Here is an 18,153-nt window from a genome sequence, read left to right on the forward strand (position 1 = left end):
TCTGCGGTATGGAAAAGTCGCGGCTGCAAAGTGAGCGTTAGACCCTTTCTTGACTGACTCCAAATACCAGCGGGCGGTAAAAACCAGCGTTAGGAGCCTCTAACGCTGGTTTTGACGGCTACCGCCAAACTCTAAATCTAGGCCTAAGTTAGGGGTGTTAGAGTTAGATAGGGTTAATATAGTTAATATATATAATATATTAACTATATTAACCCTAATATAATTAGGGTTAATATAGTTAATATAGGTGGCGGCGGTATAGGGGGATTAGATTAGGGGTTAATAATTTTAATATAGGTGGCCGCGGTGTAGGGGGATTAGAGTAGGGGTTAATTAATTTAATATAGGTGGCGGCGGTATAGGGGGATTAGATTAGGCGGTAATACATTTATTATAGGTGGCGGCGGTGTAGGGGGATTACAGGCAAAAGAGCTGATTACTTTGTAACAATGCCCCGCAAAAAGCCCTTTTAAGGGCTGGTAAAAGAGCTGGTTACTTTGGGGCAATGCCCCGCAAAAAGCCCTTTTAAGGGCTGGCAATAGAGCTGGTTACTTTTGGGCAATGCCACGCAAAAAGCCCTTTTAAGGGCTATTTGTAGGGTTAGACTTAGGTTTAGTGGTAGGGAAATTTTAGTATTTTAGAGGTTAATTAATTTAATATAGGTGGCGGCGGTATAGGGGGATTAGATTAGGGGTTAATTAATTTAATATAGGTGGCGGTGGTATAGGGGGATTAGATTAGGGGTTAATAAATTGAATGTAGGTGGCGGCGGTGTAGAGGGCTCACATTAGGGGTTAATATATTTTAATATAGGTGGCGGCGGTGTAGGGGGATCATATTAGGGGTTAATATAGTTTAAATAGGTGGCGGCGGTGTAGGGGGATCATATTAGGGGTTAATATAGTTTAAATAGGTGGCGGCGGTGTAGGGGGATCATATTAGGGGATAATATAGTTTAAATAGGTGGCGGCGGTGTAGGGGGATCATATAAGGGGTTAATATAGTTTAAATAGGTGGCTGCGGTGTAGGGGGATCATATTAGGGGTTAATATAGTTTAAATAGGTGGCGGCGGGGTAGGGGGCTCACATTAGGGGGTAAAACATTTAATGTAGCAAGTGGCGGTGTAGGGGGTCAGATTAGGGGGTAATATAGATAATGTAGCTGGCGGCGGGGTCCGGGAGCGGCGGTTTAGGGGTTAATATATTTATTGTTAGGAGTGAGAGGGGGGATTGCGCATAGAGGGGTATACGTGTCGGGCTATGTTTGGGAGGCGTGTTAGACAGTAACGGGAGATTTAATAACTTAGTCAGGTTTTTTATGCGGCGGCAGTTTCTAAAGTGCCGTAAGTCACTGGCGACTCCAGAAATTTGTACTTACGCAGATTTCTGGACATCGCTGGTTTGTCAGACTTACGGAACTTTAGCATCTGACGGTGCCGTATATGGGATAGCTTGAGTTGCAAACTGAAACTACGGGTGGCGCAGGTTTCCACGCTTGCGCCGAAACCTGTGCCGTATATCGGATTACGGCCCTGATGTGTTCATCTAGCTGCTAGTATTACAATGCTGCTCCTTCAGAAAAATTAAAACAAGATAATGAAGCAATTTTAATAATAGAAGTAAATTGGAAAATTTTGGGAAATTTTTTGGAAATTGTATGTTCTATCCAAATCATGAAATACATTTTGGGGTTTCCTGTCCATTTAAAGTGTGTCATACAAACCACTGCTGACTCTCTGAAAAGGTGTGGTGATTGAATACCAGTACATGGGCCCTTATAGCATATGTGCATATGCCACTGAAAAACAGTGATAACTTTTACTAGAAGCTAAGGGAAATATAGTGCACATTTCAATGTTGACCTTTTAATACATTTAAAGAGAAATTAGTAAAAAAAAATTACTTTTATGATTTAGATAGAGCATGCAATTTCAAAAATGTTCAAATGTACTTCCATTATTAAATTTACTTTGTTTTCTTGATATCTAGATATGCTTACATCTGCCTTGAGCCCTATATGGCAGCAGTGTTTGCAACTATACTTACAACATTATACACTTTTAAACTCTAGATGGCAGCAGTGTTTGCTGCTATATAAAACATTGCTTCCATATAATGGTTAAGACACTTACACGTTCCTAAGCATATCTAGATATGATCTTCAAAAAGTGAATTTGAAAATAGAAGAACATTATACAGTTTTTACAAACAAGACATTTTAATGATAACTTTCATTCCCCTTTAAACGCAATTGTTAAACAGTTTACAAGGCTTTGCAAATTAAGAGCAGATCAGTTTCAACCAAGTTAAAAAGCTTTGGTGGAAACCATGAAATGTGCATGGTTGCACTTCAATTTGAAATGTAAGCATTTTTTAAATATACTTTCATCAGCAAAAATGCTTCTAATATAAGTTATTACTGTCCCTCATATGCTGTGAGGGACTGTGCACAAGTATTCAGACACTACACCTTCTCATAGAGTCAGCAGTCGCTTGCATGATACAAATGATGTATTCTGAAGCAATATACACCACTGCCAGTTCTTTCAGAAGGTGTGGTGTGTAAATATTGGTGCACAGCCTTCACAGGATATGTGTGTATGCTACAGAAAACCAGTCATATCTTTTACTAGAAGCATCTTTGCTAATGGAAATATATTGGGAAAATGCACATATTTCATATTGAAATACCCCTATGCACATTTCAATTTTGACCTTTCTACACTTTAAGGACAGATGTAATTAAGATTGTGCTCAGAATCGGATACATATCATCATAATATAAAAGTTTAATTTGGGCAATATATTAAAGTATAGAAATAAAGAAAACATTTTGAAATTAAATAAAAAGAGAGAAGCGCTCAACCTGGGAATGAACAATAGCATAATAGCTTATTCTAGGGCTAGTTACCACCCAAGAAGCAGCCTCTTTTTGCTCAACATGTGCCTTTCACAGAGAAGAACTTTCCTGAAGCATATCAGTCTGATCCTCACTTCACAGTACAGTCCACCCCCGAAATACCAGGCAATCCCTCTCTGAACGAGAGAAACAGCAAAACCCCAGACGTACGTTTCGGCCTATTGTGGGCCTTTTCAGTAAGGTGCAGCCATATCCCTCTAGGCACACTGAGCAACTGGTCCACATCTGGGTTCCCGCATCACACTTAGGGAGACTTCCCTAAGTGTCATAATTTGCATAAATAAAAAGAGAGAAGCGCACAACCTGGGAACGAACAATAGCATAATAGCTTGTTCTGTGGCTAGTTACCACCCAAGAAGCAGCCTCTTTTTGCTCAACATGTGCCTTTCACAGAGAAGAACTTTCCTGAAGCATATCAGTCTGATCCTGACTTCACAGTACAATCCAGCCCCGAAATACCAGGCAATCCCTCTCTGAATAAAAGAAACAGCAAAACCCAAGACGTACGTTTTGGCCTATTGTGGGCCTCGTCAGTGAGGTGCAGCCATATCCCTCTAGGCACACTGAGCAACGGGTCCACGTCTGGATTCCTGCATCACACATAGGGAGACTTCCCTAAGTGTCATAATTTGCATTACATTTTTTCCCCACAGTTTTTGATTACAAAAGAACTTGCTCTTTGTGTAAATAAACAATATATTTAGCTTTTCTTTCTGTGCTCACTTATTGTCAGCAATATAAAAGATATATGTGATTGTCCTTATATAACATATTGCTATGTACAATGCTGAGCTCAATAAGCCTTTTAACATTATGAAAAGATAATTTATATGACCTCAATTTTGAAATGCCACTTTCTTCCATATACGCCATATTTGGGTCCTCTCTGAGAGAAAGAAATAGATATATTCGCATAAAAAGCATATTGTATGAACTGAGCACGTATTACTCTTTATAAAGTAAACTAAATCAATGTCTACCAGATAAAGAAACATTAAAAGCATTACTATATATGCATCATAAATTAATCTCTGCATTGTAAAATATCTACATGCAAAATAAATATTTTACAAACATTTCAAAATGGCATTTGAAGAGATATAAATGAGTCCCTGCACTGATCAGCCAATCCTTGTGTAGCACTTAGATCGGTCCGGGATCTGATTTACTCAGAATGTACTTTGGGGGAAATGAAAAAAACTACAATTCTCAGATTTAAATTACAGGAATAAATAATTATTTTTTCTTACTCCGTATAATTAAAGGAACGGATATGTTAACCAATTCTGAATTACAGGAAAATGATGCAGCATAACTGTAAAAAGATTACTAGAAAATATCACCTGCACATCTCAATGTAAAAAAAGTAAGATATTTTACCTCATAATTTTCACAGTAGCTAATTTATTTTGTAATGGGCTTTAAGCAGCTAATGCTAGTTCCAAGACATGGATAGCGTGCATCTGGCATGTGCAGCCACAGCTGTTTTTTTCAGTATGCAGATGACAGTGAAAAGCATATCTACTCACTGAGCACTTACTCTAGTGAGCTGAAGAAATCCTGAGATAAAATATCTTTTTTTTTCCATTGAGATGCAAATGTGGTATTTCCATCTTAATGGGAGGAGAGTCCACTGCTACATTCATTACTTGTGGGAATTAAGAACCTGGCCACCAGGAGGAGGCAAAGACACCCCAGCCAAATAATTAAATACCTCTCTGACTCTCCTCATCCCCCAGTCATTCTTTGCCTTTCATCACAGAAGGTTGGCAAAGAAGTGTCGGAAGATTCGGAGTAGTCTCTTATGGAGGGTAGTACTCTTCGCAATGGGACTGGAGTTTTAAATAGTCCTGTCAGCCTCTCAGTGAGAGCATGGGTGAAAGTTAGAGTCCGGAGATGCATGGAGAGTCTTTTTGCAAAACCATCCTGACTCAGATTAACAGCTCCATAAGCATTAGTGTTGACGAGTTTCACTGTCTGCTTTCTGCTCTCAAGTCCAAGTCAGGAGCGACGCTACTAACCTGTCACACTTGAAAAGCCGTGTTCCTGTTCCACGGCGTATATTCTAGTAAGATCGTTTCATTATATACATATGATAACGTTAGAAGACAGAGTCACAGCGTGTCTCCTTTTATCTGTATAGAATCAAGGGTTAATACCCCAGGAATGGTGGTTATTGAACAGAGGAGGATTTGTGCACAATGTTGTCTACTGTTTATTGTGTTTATTCAGCGACATGTGTGAGATGAGGCTCTATCAATGTGCGAACAGTTAGGGTTTTTTTGAGATGTCGGCACAGAATTTATTGGCGCGTTTTCTCTTTAGTGCAGTGGCGGTTCCTGCGTGGCACTCCATGTGACTGAGTGCGGCCTCTTCAATTTCCTGTTTCTTGACCGGTGGTTGCAGGAGACAAAGCGTTTTCTCTGTTTTCCGGGTCATAGGAGGTGGTGAGTGACCCGGCCATTGGGATATAAAGGTGCCATTTAGCTTATCTCTAGTCCGTAATAAAGGCACAAGCTATGGAAGACTCTGATGTGTTAGAGGGTAGTCCCTCTTTAATTAAACCTAACAACTGTGTATATTGTGAGGAGGTCCCGGTTGATCTGCCTGCTCAACTCTGTTCCACATGCTTTGATAAGATTGCAATATCTAAAAAGAACAAAGTATTTAGTACAACTGAGCCATTCATCTCTGAGGGTTCTCCGTCCCACGAGGTGCGTTCCCTATATTCATCTGCACATGCAGCTCCCCAGGCCGATCCTAATCCTCCTGCGGGAGGGGCCCTTTGGTGAGCAATTACAGACAGCGGTGTCTGCGGCCTTCAATGCCTTACCACGCCCTGCTAAGCACAAGTGAAAGGTAATAATAGCTATCCATACCATGGGTCATCGACTCCACTGGATGTCTCTGACAGATTATCCGCTGATGAAGACTACACTGACTCTTCGGAGGACTCTCTTTCTGGGTCAGAATCGGCCACATCTAGGTCTCTGTCTTCGGAGATGCCAGATTTTAAATTTAAGATGGAGCATTTGTGCTTTCTGCTAAAGGAAGTGCTAGCTACGTTAGAGGTTCCAGAGCCGAAATTGCCAGAGGAACCTTCGATCCCTAAACTAAATAGCGTTTACGAGGACAGGGTGGTTCCACAGACCTTGCTGGTTCCCATTAAAATGGCTAATATTATTAAGAATGAATGGGAGAAACGAATGGGAGAAACTTGGCTCATCATTTTCCCCCTCTTCTTCATTAAAAAAGCTGTTCCCCATTCCGGACTCACAGCTCGAGCTGTGGGGGGCCATTCCTAAAGTGGATGGTGCTATTTACACTCTCGCTAAGCGAAAGACTATCCCGCTCGAAGATAGCCCATGTTAAGGAAGATGTTCCAACTCACAGGGTTCATTTTTCAACCAGCAGCGGCAGTCGCTGCGGTGGCTGGAGCTGCTAGTTATTGGTGTGACGCTCTGTCAGCCATGGTCAAGGTGCAGACTACCCTCGTCGAGATACAGGAATGAATTAAGGCCTTAAGGGTAGCTCATTCGTTCATCTGTGATGCAAATATCCAGATTATTTGCCTGAATGCCAAGACTTCAGGTTTTTCTGTTCTGGCCCGTAGGGCTCTGTGGTTATTGTCATTGTCTGCGGACATGACTTCCAAGTCTAGATTACTCTCCCTCCCGTTTCAGGGAAAGGTTTTCTTTGGTCCTGTTTTATTATATCTACGGTCACGGGGGGTAAGGGTGCTTTCCTACCGCAGGATAAGAAGAGTAAGCATAAGGGTTCTACTTTCCGTCCCTTTTGTTCGGACAAGTCTCAATGCCAGTGACCTGCCGCGAAAACTGAGCAGTCCAAGGGATCTTGGAAACCAGCTCACTCTTGGAACAAGACCAAGCAGAGTAAGAAACCCGCCGAGATAAAATCGGCATGAAGGGGCAGCCCCCGATCTGTCCCTAAAGTGTCTAAACAAGTTTCTGTCAGTCCCTTCGTTAAAAATGGAGACGATCAGATCGATTCTGCCCAAGTTCAAGAGGGACAATTTATGACGACAATAAACCTGAAGGATGCTTACCTTCACGTACCACACCACTTGACCACTTCAAGTTCCTAAGATTCACATTTCTGGACCAACACTACCAGTTTGTGGCCCTAACATTCAGTCTTGCGACTGCCCCAAGAGTCTTTACGAAGGTCCTGGGAGCACTGCTCGCTGTTGCGAGAGCCAAAGGTATTGCAGTGGCTCCTTATCTGGATGATATCCTGGTCCAGGCTCCGTCCTACAGTCACTCAAGGGCTCTTCTTCTTCTCTTTCAATCCCATGGATGGAAGAGAAACAAAGGAAAGAGTTATCAGGGTTGAATTTCTGGGTACGATAATAGATTCCATATCTATGAAGATATTCTTGACAGATCAGAGATGTTCCAAGATTGCGTCCAGCTGTCTTGCCCTTCAGACCTCCTCAAGGACATCTGTGGCCAGCCAGATGTATGAAGGGGATTGGGCTCATGGTATCCAGCATAGATGTCATTCCATTTGCCAGGATCCATCTCAGACCTCTTCAGTTATGCATGTTGAGACAGTGGAACAGCGATCACTCAGATCTATCCCAACAGATATCTCTGGACATCCCTCTCTTGGTGGATCCGTCTGGGACAACTGTCCCAGGGGACATCCTTCCTGAGACCATCCTGGGAGATTGTGACCACGGATGCAAGTCTGTCAGGTTCGGGAGCTGTTTGGGGTGCCAGAAAGGCACAGGGCAGATGGACTCGAAAGGAGTCGAGTCTCCCAATAAATATTCTGGAACTCCAGACGTTTCAACGCTCTGAGGGCTTGGCCCCTCCTGGGGTCATCCCGATTCATCAGCTTTTAGTCGGACAACATTACCTTGGTGGCTTACATAAACCATCAGGGGGGATTGAGAAGCTCCCTAGCCATGAGGGAGTTATCTCGGATTCTGGAGTGGGCAGAGAACCACTATTGTTTGCTCTCAGCTATCCACATTCCAGATGTTGACAACTGGGAAGCGTATTTTCTCAGCAGACAATCGTTTCATCTGGGGGAATGGTCTCTCCATTCCGAGGTGTTCACAGAGATCTGCATCAGATGGGAGACGCCGGAGATAGACCTCATGGCGTCCAGACTCAACTTCAAGTTACCCAGATATGGGTCGCTATCCAGGGATCCCCAGTCAGAGCTGATAGATGCCTTAGCGGTGCCCTGGGAGTTCAACCTACTTTACATTTTTCCACCGTTGACACTTCTACCTTGTGTAGTGGCCCTCATCATGCAGGAGAAAGCTTCGGCTATTCTGATTGCTCTGTCGTGACCACGGAGGATGTGGTTTGCGGATCTGGTGGGAATGTCATCATCTCCTCCATAGAGGTTACCCTGTTGCAGAGATCTGCTGGTTCAGGGACCATTTCTACTCCAAAATCTTGATTCTCTGAGGCTGAGTGCGTGGAGATTGAACGCCTAGTCTTAGCCAAGACAGGATTTTCGGAGAGAGTGATTGATACTCTCATTCAGGCCAGGAAGCCGGTCACTCGGCTCATCTACCATAAGGTGTGGAGAACCTACTTGTCCTGGTGTGAGGAATGTGGATACCCCTGGCACAAGGTTAGGGTATCCAGGATTCTGGCCTTTCTCCAGGATGGACTGGATATGGGTCTTGCTGCCAGTTCCTTAAGGAGTTAGATTTCGGCCTTATCTGTATTATTGCACAAGAAGCTAATGGAGCTTCCCGATATTCAGTCCTTTGTTCAGGCTCTGTCTAAGATCAGACCTGTCTTTCAAAATCCTGCTCCTCCTTGGAGCTTAACCCCTTAACGACCGAGGACGTGCAGGGTACGTCCTCAAAAAAGGCAGTTAACGCCTGAGGACGTACCCTGCACGTCCTCGGTGTGGAAAGCAGCTGGAAGCGATCCTGCTCGCTTCCAGCTGCTTTCCGGTTATTGCAGTGATGCCTCGATATGGAGGCATCCTGCAATAATCTTAAATGGCCATCCGATGCAGAGAGAGCCACTCTGTGACCCTCTCTGCACCGGACATCGATGGCCGGTATCGTTGGTGGGTGGGAGCGTACTTGGGAGGCGGGTGGGTGGCCATCGATGCGCCGTGTAATGTGCAGGGGGGCGGGATCGGGGGCGGGACCGATGGGGGGCGTGCACGGGGGGCGGCGGGCGGGCGCGTGCACGGGGCGGGAGCGGGAGGGAACCGCTACACTACAGAAAAAAATCTGAAAATAGCTATAATAAATAAGAAAGGAAAAATGTTATGTATAGTTTCTAAGTGATCTGCAACTGGTGGGAGGTTGGTCGGGGGAAGCTACACTACAGAAAAGGGGATTTAAAAAAAAAAAAGATTCCTTTTTTTACTAAACTGGGTACTGGCAGACAGCTGCCAGTACCCAAGATGGCGCCCGCTAAGGCAGAGGGGGAGGGTTAGAGAGCTGTTTGGTGTGGGATCAGTGAGGTTGGGGGCTAAGGGGGATACTACAAAGCAGCATATGTAAATATGCTAAAAAAAACAAAAAAAAACAAATATACCTTTTATTTTTGTACTGGCAGAGTTTCTGCCAGTACTTAAGATGGCGGGGACAATTGTGGGGTGGGGGAGGGAAGGGAGGGATTAGGGGGTCTGATGTTTCAGGTGGGAGGCTGAGCTCTACACTAAAGCTAAAATTAACCCTGCAAGCTCCCTACAAGCTACATAATTAACCCCTTCACTGCTAGCCATAATACACGTGTGATGTGCATCGGCATTTAGTGGCCTTCTAATTAACAAAAAGCAACGCCAAAGCCATATATGTCTGCTATTTCTGAACAAAGGGGATCCCAGAGAAGCATTTACAACCATTTGTGCCATAATTGCACAAGCTGTTTGTAAATGATTTCAGTGAGAAACTTAAAATTGTGAAAAATGTAACATTTTTTTTTTTTATTTAATCGCATTTACGGTGAAATGGTGGCATGAAATATACCAAAATGGGCCTAGATCAATACTTTGGGTTGTCTACTACACTACTCTAAAGCTACAATTATCCCAAAAAGCTCCCTACATGCTCCCTAATTAACCCCTATACTGCTGGGCATAATACACGTGTGGTGCGCAGTGGCATTTAGTGGCCTTCTAATTACCAAAAAGCAACGCCAAAGCCATATATGTCTGCTATTTCTGATTAAAGGGGATCCCAGAGAAGAATTTACAACCATTTATGCCATAATTGCACAAGCTGTTTGTAAATAATTTCAGTGAGAAACCAAAAGTTTGTGAAAAAATTTGTGAAAAAGTGAATGATTTTTTGTATTTGATCGCATTTGATGGTGAAATGGTGGCATGAAATATACCAAAATGGGCCTAGATCAATACTTTGGGATGTCTTCTAAAAAAAATATTTACATGTTAATGGATATTCAGAGATTCCTAAAGATATTAGTGTTCTAATGTAACTAGCGCTAGTTTTGAAAAAATAATGGTTTGGAAATAGCTAGTGCTACTTGTATTTATGGCCCTATAACTTACAAAAAAAGCAAAGAAGATGTAAACATTGGGTATTTCTAAACTCAGGACAAAATTTAGAAACTTTTTAGCATGGGTGTTTTTTGGTGGTAGTAGATATGTAACAGATTTTGGGGGTCAAAGTTAGAAAAAGTGTGTTTTTTTCCATTTTTTCCTCATATTTTATAAAAAAAATTATAGTAAATTATAAGATATGATGAAAATAATGGTATCTTTAGAAAGTCAATTTAATGGCGAGAAAAACGGTATATAATATGTGTGGGTACAGTAAATGAGTAAGAGGAAAATTACAGCTAAACACAAACACAGCAAAAATTTAAAAATAGCCTTGGTCCCAAATGGTCAGAAAATGTAAAAGTGCTGTGGTCATTAAAGGGTTAAATTTGGTTCTTAAGAATTTGCAGAGGGCTCCGTTTGAGCCTATGCATTTGCTCGACATTAGACTTTCGTGTGAAGCCTCTTTACCTGGTTTTTACATGTGAGCCTCTTTACCTGTTTTTTTTTTTATTTATTTATTATGTTTTACATTTTACAAGGTGTATCAGACAATTATTGTACATTATACATTCCTAGACCTATGCCTAATTACACTGTTCTGTAATAAATTAAAACATTCTAAACTACTAACCAATTTATTGCTCCACAATTAACTCGTACCACTTATAGACATTGTTACCTTAAACTTCAAGTTCGATCAACTTTATTTATAAATCCATGACAATCTGTCTCTCTTAATCCTATCAGACTCTTCATCCAAAAATTTTCAGATCCCCCCAGATATCCGGGCCAGGGAATGAGTGACCTCCATCACCATTGATGAGCATTGCACTTGTGGGACTCGTGTGTTTGTGGTTATATATTAAGATGGTGTGTGTATATTTTCCCATAAGAATTTAGCGTCTAAAAAGAAGGGTAGTCTGTTCCGTTTTAAAAAAACCATACTCTTTTAGGCCAATGAGCTCGGTCGTTCTTTCAATCCACATCTCTTTTGTCGGAGATGTTGGTGTTTTCCATGCCCTGGCAATCAATGACCGAGCTCCATTGAGCCCTATCTGTACTAAAAGGGATCTCAACTTACATGGAATGTGGGGAGTATCATTTAGTAATGCTATTCTAGGGTTAAGCAAAAAAGTATCTCCCGCTATTCTCTGAAGGTGGGTTTCTGTCTCTTTCCACAAGTTCTTTATTAAAGGGCAATCCCACCACATATGTATTAGGCTACCCTGTTCTTCACATCCCCTCCAGCACAGTCGTGATAAGTCAGGATATATAGTGTTCAGTCTAGTCGGTGTTAAGTACCAGCATGATAAAATGTTGTAGTTTAATTCAAGTATTTGTGGTGATGTGGAGGATTTTTTCGTTCTTTGGAAAATATTGCACCAGGCCTTGTTATCTATGTTTGTATGTAGGTCAAGTGTCCATTTTGATGTGTAATTTGGTAAGTTTATATTTTGAGGTTCTATTAAAAGTTGACGGGAGACAGATAGGGGACTCTGGATTACTGTCTCCCTTTCGCATAGTCTTTCGAAGGGAGTCATAGGGTGGAGGAATTCTTTCCTATGTGGAGATGTTTGTAGAAAGTGCTGGAGTTGTGCATATTTAAGCCAGTGTGTGAATCGTCCATCAGCTATTATCTCCAATCTGTTTCTATCCTTTAATTTCCCTTCCTCTAAAAATCTACACAGTGGAATTGTGTAACCCCACTCTGTGAGTCTTCTGAATCCTTTGTCCCAACCCCCTCTTTACCTGTTTTTTAACGCTCATAAGGCTGTTCTTTGCACTGGATTGGGTTTTCTTCCCATGGTCATGTCAAATCGTAACATGAATCAGGAAATAGTAGTTACTTTCTTGTGTCCTAACCCTTCTTTATCAAAGGAAAGGTTGCTTCATAATTTGGACGTGGTTCGGGCCTTGAAGTTTTATCTTCAGGCCATGAAGGAATTCAAACAGACTTCGTCTTTATTTGTTGTTGTATTCAGGGAAGCGCAGGGGGCAGAGGGTCTATTCCACTTGACTGTCTTTTTGGTTGAGGAGCATTATCCGTCTGGCCTATGAGACAGCGGTACATAAGCCTCCTCAGAGGATTACAGCTCACTTAACTAGGGTTGTGGCCTCTTCTTGGGCCTTTAAGAACGAGGCTTCTATGGAGCAGATTTGTAAGGCAGCGACTTGGTCTTCCTTACATACTTTTGCAAAGTTTTACAAATTTGATGTTTTTGCTTCAGTGGAAGCAGCTTTTGGGAGAAAGGTTCTGCAGGCTGTGGTGCCCTCAGTTTAGGGTCTGCATCCTTTTACCCTCCCGTTTTTTTTTATTCAGTGTCCTCTAGAGCTTGAGTATGTGTTTCCACAAGTAATGAATGAAGCAGTGGACTCTCCTACCATTAAGATGGAAAACATATATTATGCTTACCTGATAATTTCATTTCCATCTGTGGGAGGAGAGTCCACTACTCCCGCCCGTTTCTCCGGTGGGCGGAACTAAATTTAATTTTATTCTTCTGGCACTGTTTATACCCTGATATTTCTCCTACTGTTACTTGTTCCCTTTGCAGAATGACTGGGGGATGAGGGGAGTGGGGGAGGTATTTAAGCCTTTGGCTGGGGTGTCTTTGCCTCCTCCTGGTGGCCAGGTTCTTAATTTCCACAAGTAATGAATGAAGCAGTGGACTCTCCTCCCACAGATGGAAATTAAATTATCAGGTAAGCATAATTTATGTTTTTCTAGTAATCTTTTTTTTGGTTTGCAGATATGCTGTATCACTTTCACATGATTTGGCATATGGGTGACATGTCCCTTTAAACTTCTTATGGGAAAATGCATTTTGAGATTAATGTCCCTTGAAATATGCTATTACTGGTAATATCAGCTGCACTACTTTGTTAAAGAAACATCTACCCTTTTCTTCCAATCAAACTTTCATTTTTAATTTGATAAACTATTTTAGCACAATATTTTTTCATCCCTTTATTTTGATTTTAAACTAAATTAAAGCATTTTTGTAGGCCCAATTATTGTGGGCACTAGGCACTATCTATCTGTTTGTCTGTCTGTCTAGTTTATTGAAAGATTAGAAAATAAACCTGCTTTTGGTTGGATTTCTCCTAGTACAGTACTCCAAGACTAGTAAAGAATTTCCATTAACTAGAAAGAAGTGTACCTTTATTCCTATATTTAAAGGGACACAAACCCCATTTTTTTTTTCTTTCATTATTCAGATAGAGTATGCAATTTTAAGCAACTTTCTAAATTTACTCATATTATCATTTTTTATTTGTTCTCTTGGTATCTTTATTTGTAAAAACAGGAATATTATCTTTGTAACCGGCCCATTTTTGGTTCAGCACCTCGGTAGCTCTTGCTGATTGGTGGATAAATGTAGTCCTTAGGTTATTTTGCAAACCTCAGCCTGGCTCTTCTTTGCTTCTCATTGATGAAGGGCTTTTTTCTAGTTTTGCACTAGTTTAGCCCTGCCTCTAGGAGCCTATTTTGAACTGTCCTTGCTATGCACTTCACCGCAGCTGCCATTTGCCATTCTTTTTGTAGGTCACTTGATGCCATCCTACAGTTGTTGAGTGACATTCAAATGAGTTGGTGGTCATCCCAGGCAGTGGAGAGTTGTTTTCGCCCTCTGCCAGTCGGTAGCTTTGTTGTCCCCAATGTCTGCTTCCTGGTTCTTATGAACCACCATCTTTTAAATTTTAAGGATGGAAGCAACCTGACGCACACTGTATCCCTCTGCTAGTAAAGCCAGAATGGAACCCCTATTTTCCTCACTAAAAACTTTTATTTTTAACTATTTTGGCATGGTCAAGAGACATTTTTTAATTCAAATAACTTTTGAGATACAACTAGCACTGTTTTGTAATCCTGCTGGTCCTATTGCAAGAGAATATTGATGACCACAGCAGTGGCATATATAATATAATATATGCTTTAAAGGGACAGTATACACCAATTTTCATATAATTGCATGTAATAGAAACTACTATAAAGAATAAGATGCACAGATACTGATATAAAAATCCAATATAAAACTGTTTAAAAACTTACTTAGAAACTCTCAGTTTAGCTCTGTTGAAAATGTAGCTGGAAAGCCCACTGCAAGTGGGAAATAAGACCCTCCCCATCCCCCTTATTTCACATATGAAAAGACCCTTTACACAAAAAGGAGCAAGCTGGAGTAGGTATCTGACGTTATTCTCATAAAACTTTGGGGCTTGGTTAGACTGAAAATCAGAGCAATGTTATTTAATAATAAGCAATACTATCATTTTAAAAAAACAAAAAAAAACAAAAAAACTTTATGGGCTATATAAATAGATCATCTACAAAACATTTATGCAAAGAAAAAATGAGTGTATAATGTCCCTTTAAATAACTATTTTTATAAGAAATTTTGGAGGAATATTAACTGTAGTTTATAGAATGAAACAAAAATGTTCATTTTACTCAAACACATCTATAAATAGTAACACCAGAGAAACTTATAATTTTGCAGTGGTCTCTTTTATATATATATATATATAGAGAGAGAGGAGAGAGAGGAGAGAGAGAGAGAGAGAGAGAGAGAGAGAGAGAGAGAGAGAGAGAGAAAATAACTCATTGTGTAAACCATTTACAAATCTAAACAAGTCAGAAGACTTGCTTTAAACCCAGAAACTCTCTGACTACACTGTTTCCAATGCAGCAAAGGAATCTGGGTAAGATATGCAAATGAGGTTCACAATGACTCACCTTTTTACTTTTAGCCTGCTTTTTAAGACAGACTTCCCTTTATGCCATAGCACTGCTGCATTACACAGCTTTTATGCTTAGCTAGGGTTAGTGGCAATAACCACGAAACAGCTGTCCTGGGATTGGTCTGAATCACTGTACTAACCCTAGCTAAGTAAAAAGGTGAGTCATTGTGAACCTCATTTGCATATCTTACCCAGATTCCTTTGCTGCATTGGAAACAGTGTAGTCAGAGAGTTTCTGGGTTTAAAGCAAGTCTTCTGACTTGTTTAGATTTGTAAATGGTTTACACAATTAGTTATTTTCTTTATATTTTGTATTTAGTGGAGGATTTTAAACTCACTTTTCGCATCCCCATAATTTTAATTGTTGTTATATATATATGTGTGTGTGTGTGTGTGTGTGTATCATTTTTGCCTCTCCAATGAGGTGTTTATAATAAAAATCTTGACAATGATACATTTTATTGAGGCCTCTTGTGATGCTAATGTTGAATAATGCAAACCTTTGAATAACTTCTCAGTTCTGCACTGTTTATTTACAAACTACAGAAAGCAGTGCTTCTCCGCAACAAATTTAAGGAAAGCTGTGGGTGACTGATTAAAAGAGCTGATGATTATTTTGATAGAAAAAATAAACCAAATATGTGGCACATTCTCCCTTTCCTCCATTTTAAATACAGTGTGTGTAATCAGCATGACACTTGGTAAAGCAAATAGGGCGGAATAACACTGTAAACAGTTTTGTTAAAGAGCTATAGCAGTAAGTGTTTCCAATTAAATGGTATAAATACCGGCCATATTTATTAGCATAATTAAATCTGTAGCCTGAAGCAACATCACCTTGTGCTTTTCAAAATACGCTTCAATTTTAAAGAAACAGATGCCATTATATATATATATATATATATATATATATATATATTTATTATTATTATTTTTTTAGATAGATAGACAGATTGCTGCCATGCACTCACTTCTTTCCACACGTATATGCCTGGGTGCTTCCTCGAAGCCCACTAGTAGATTTTTTAAAGTTTTGGCACTCACAGGTCTTGACTTTCATATAGTTTTATTATAGTTTTATTCAACATTTCAAATCAATCTTCTTTACAAAAGAGTCAGCATTTAAGCTCTCGTTGGTGCCTTTTTCAAGACATTACAACCAAAGTAAATATGTTACAGTACTCTGGACATTTCTTGATATATAATTTCTTGATATATCAGCAGCATTCAAACAACTCAATGGAGTTGTCTGAATGCGGCTGATATGTGAAGAAATGTCCAGAGCACTGTTACAGATTTTCATTGGTTGTAATGTCTTGACTAAGGCTCCACAGAGAGCCGAAACGTTGATTCATTTGTAAAGAAGATTCATTTGGATTGTTGAATAAAACTATATGAAAGTCAAGTCCTGTAAGTGCACTCAACCTGTGTTTTATATATATATATATATATATATATATATATCTCTATATTTTATATATATATATATATATATATATATATATATATATATATATATATACATACAAGACCTATACTGGATTTAATTTTCAAATTACCCTCACAGGCTCTAAAATACTGACTTGGTGACAAATCCAGTAGTAGCTAATTACCTTTTAAACTGTTAAAGGACCACTAAATACAGTAGAATTGCATAATAAAAAGACAATGAAATAACTCCTACTCTGAATTTCACATAAGCAGTAGATTTTTTTTCTGCCAAATTAATTTTATCTTCCATTTTTTGCCCCCCCCCCCCCCCTGTATCATGAGACAGAGATCAGCCAATCACAGACTAGTATACGTATACCCGGTGAGCTTGTGAACATGGTCAGTAGGAGCTTGATTCCCAGAAAGTGTGCATATAACAAGACTGTGCAAAATGTAGTAATGGAAGTAAATTGGAAAGTGTCTTAAAACTGCATGCACTTTCTAAATCATAAAAGTTTATTTTGACTTGAGTGTCCCTTAAAGTCTTATTGTTTTACATTTAAATATAACAGCTTATTCTTGTGCCCTGGATAGAGAATTTTACTTAAAGGGACAGTAAACTCATAATTAAGATTCAACCATCCAGATAGAGCATGCAGTTTGAAACTTTCCATTTTAGTTCTATTATCAAATTTGTTTTGCTCTCTTGTTGTCCTTTGTTGAAGAATATACCTATGTAGGCTCTGGAGCAGCAGTGCTAGCTGGTGATTGGTGGCTGCACATATACCTCTTGTCATTGGCTCACCACATGAGTTCAGCTAGCTCCTAGTGACACCCTGAACCCTGAGCCTACTCTACAACACAGGATACTAAGAGAATTAAGCTAATTTGATAATAAAAGTACATTTTAAGATTGTTTAAAATTGCATGAACTATCTAAATCATGAAAGTTTAATTTTGACTTTACGGTCCCTTTAAAGTAGTATTTTTCTTTGTTGCATTTAAAAGAATTAATTTTTAAAATATATTTCATTTTTTAGAAATCAATGTTACTGTACTTAGAGAAAAAAAAAGACTTTTTATGCTGTTGGGCCATGACTGTCTACCAATAGATCTTTAGAGTATTGCTTATCAGTTTTTATACCATAAACAGGTACAGATAGATGTACGCTTTAACCATCTAAATTAACCGCTTAAAATATTTACATGTTTAGTTAGGGCTTTTTCAGATTCATGACAGATATTTTTTCTAGTTTAATGTTCCTTTGAATCACTGTCATCATTGCTATTGTCAATTTATGACCCTGGGGGAGGTACTCATTGAACATATGGATTGTTCTGTTTCAGGTATTATCAGGACGGCACTGCCAAACATGGACAGAGAAAACAGGCAACAATATCAAGTTGTTATCCAAGCCAAAGACATGGGTGGGCAGATGGGAGGACTATCTGGGACCACAGAAGTAAATATCACTTTGTCTGATGTCAATGACAATCCTCCTCGATTCATTCAGAGTAAGCTCTATTTGCTGTTTGTTTTCTGTGAA

At 39.9% G+C, this 18,153-nt stretch overlaps 1 protein-coding gene across 1 annotated transcript in view; it reads left to right on the plus strand.

Moving 5' to 3' along the window:
* Positions 1–18,153, plus strand: part of LOC128660672 (cadherin-6-like) — a 519,409-nt gene that overhangs the window by 450,007 nt on the left and 51,249 nt on the right. The window contains exon 6 of the mRNA XM_053714615.1: positions 17,954–18,121. Coding sequence (XP_053570590.1) covers positions 17,954–18,121 — 168 coding nt within the window. The remainder of the gene's footprint in view (positions 1–17,953; positions 18,122–18,153) is intronic.

The sequence above is a fragment of the Bombina bombina genome, chromosome 5 (assembly GCF_027579735.1).
Source record: "Bombina bombina isolate aBomBom1 chromosome 5, aBomBom1.pri, whole genome shotgun sequence".
NCBI classification, from domain to species: Eukaryota; Metazoa; Chordata; class Amphibia; order Anura; family Bombinatoridae; genus Bombina; species Bombina bombina.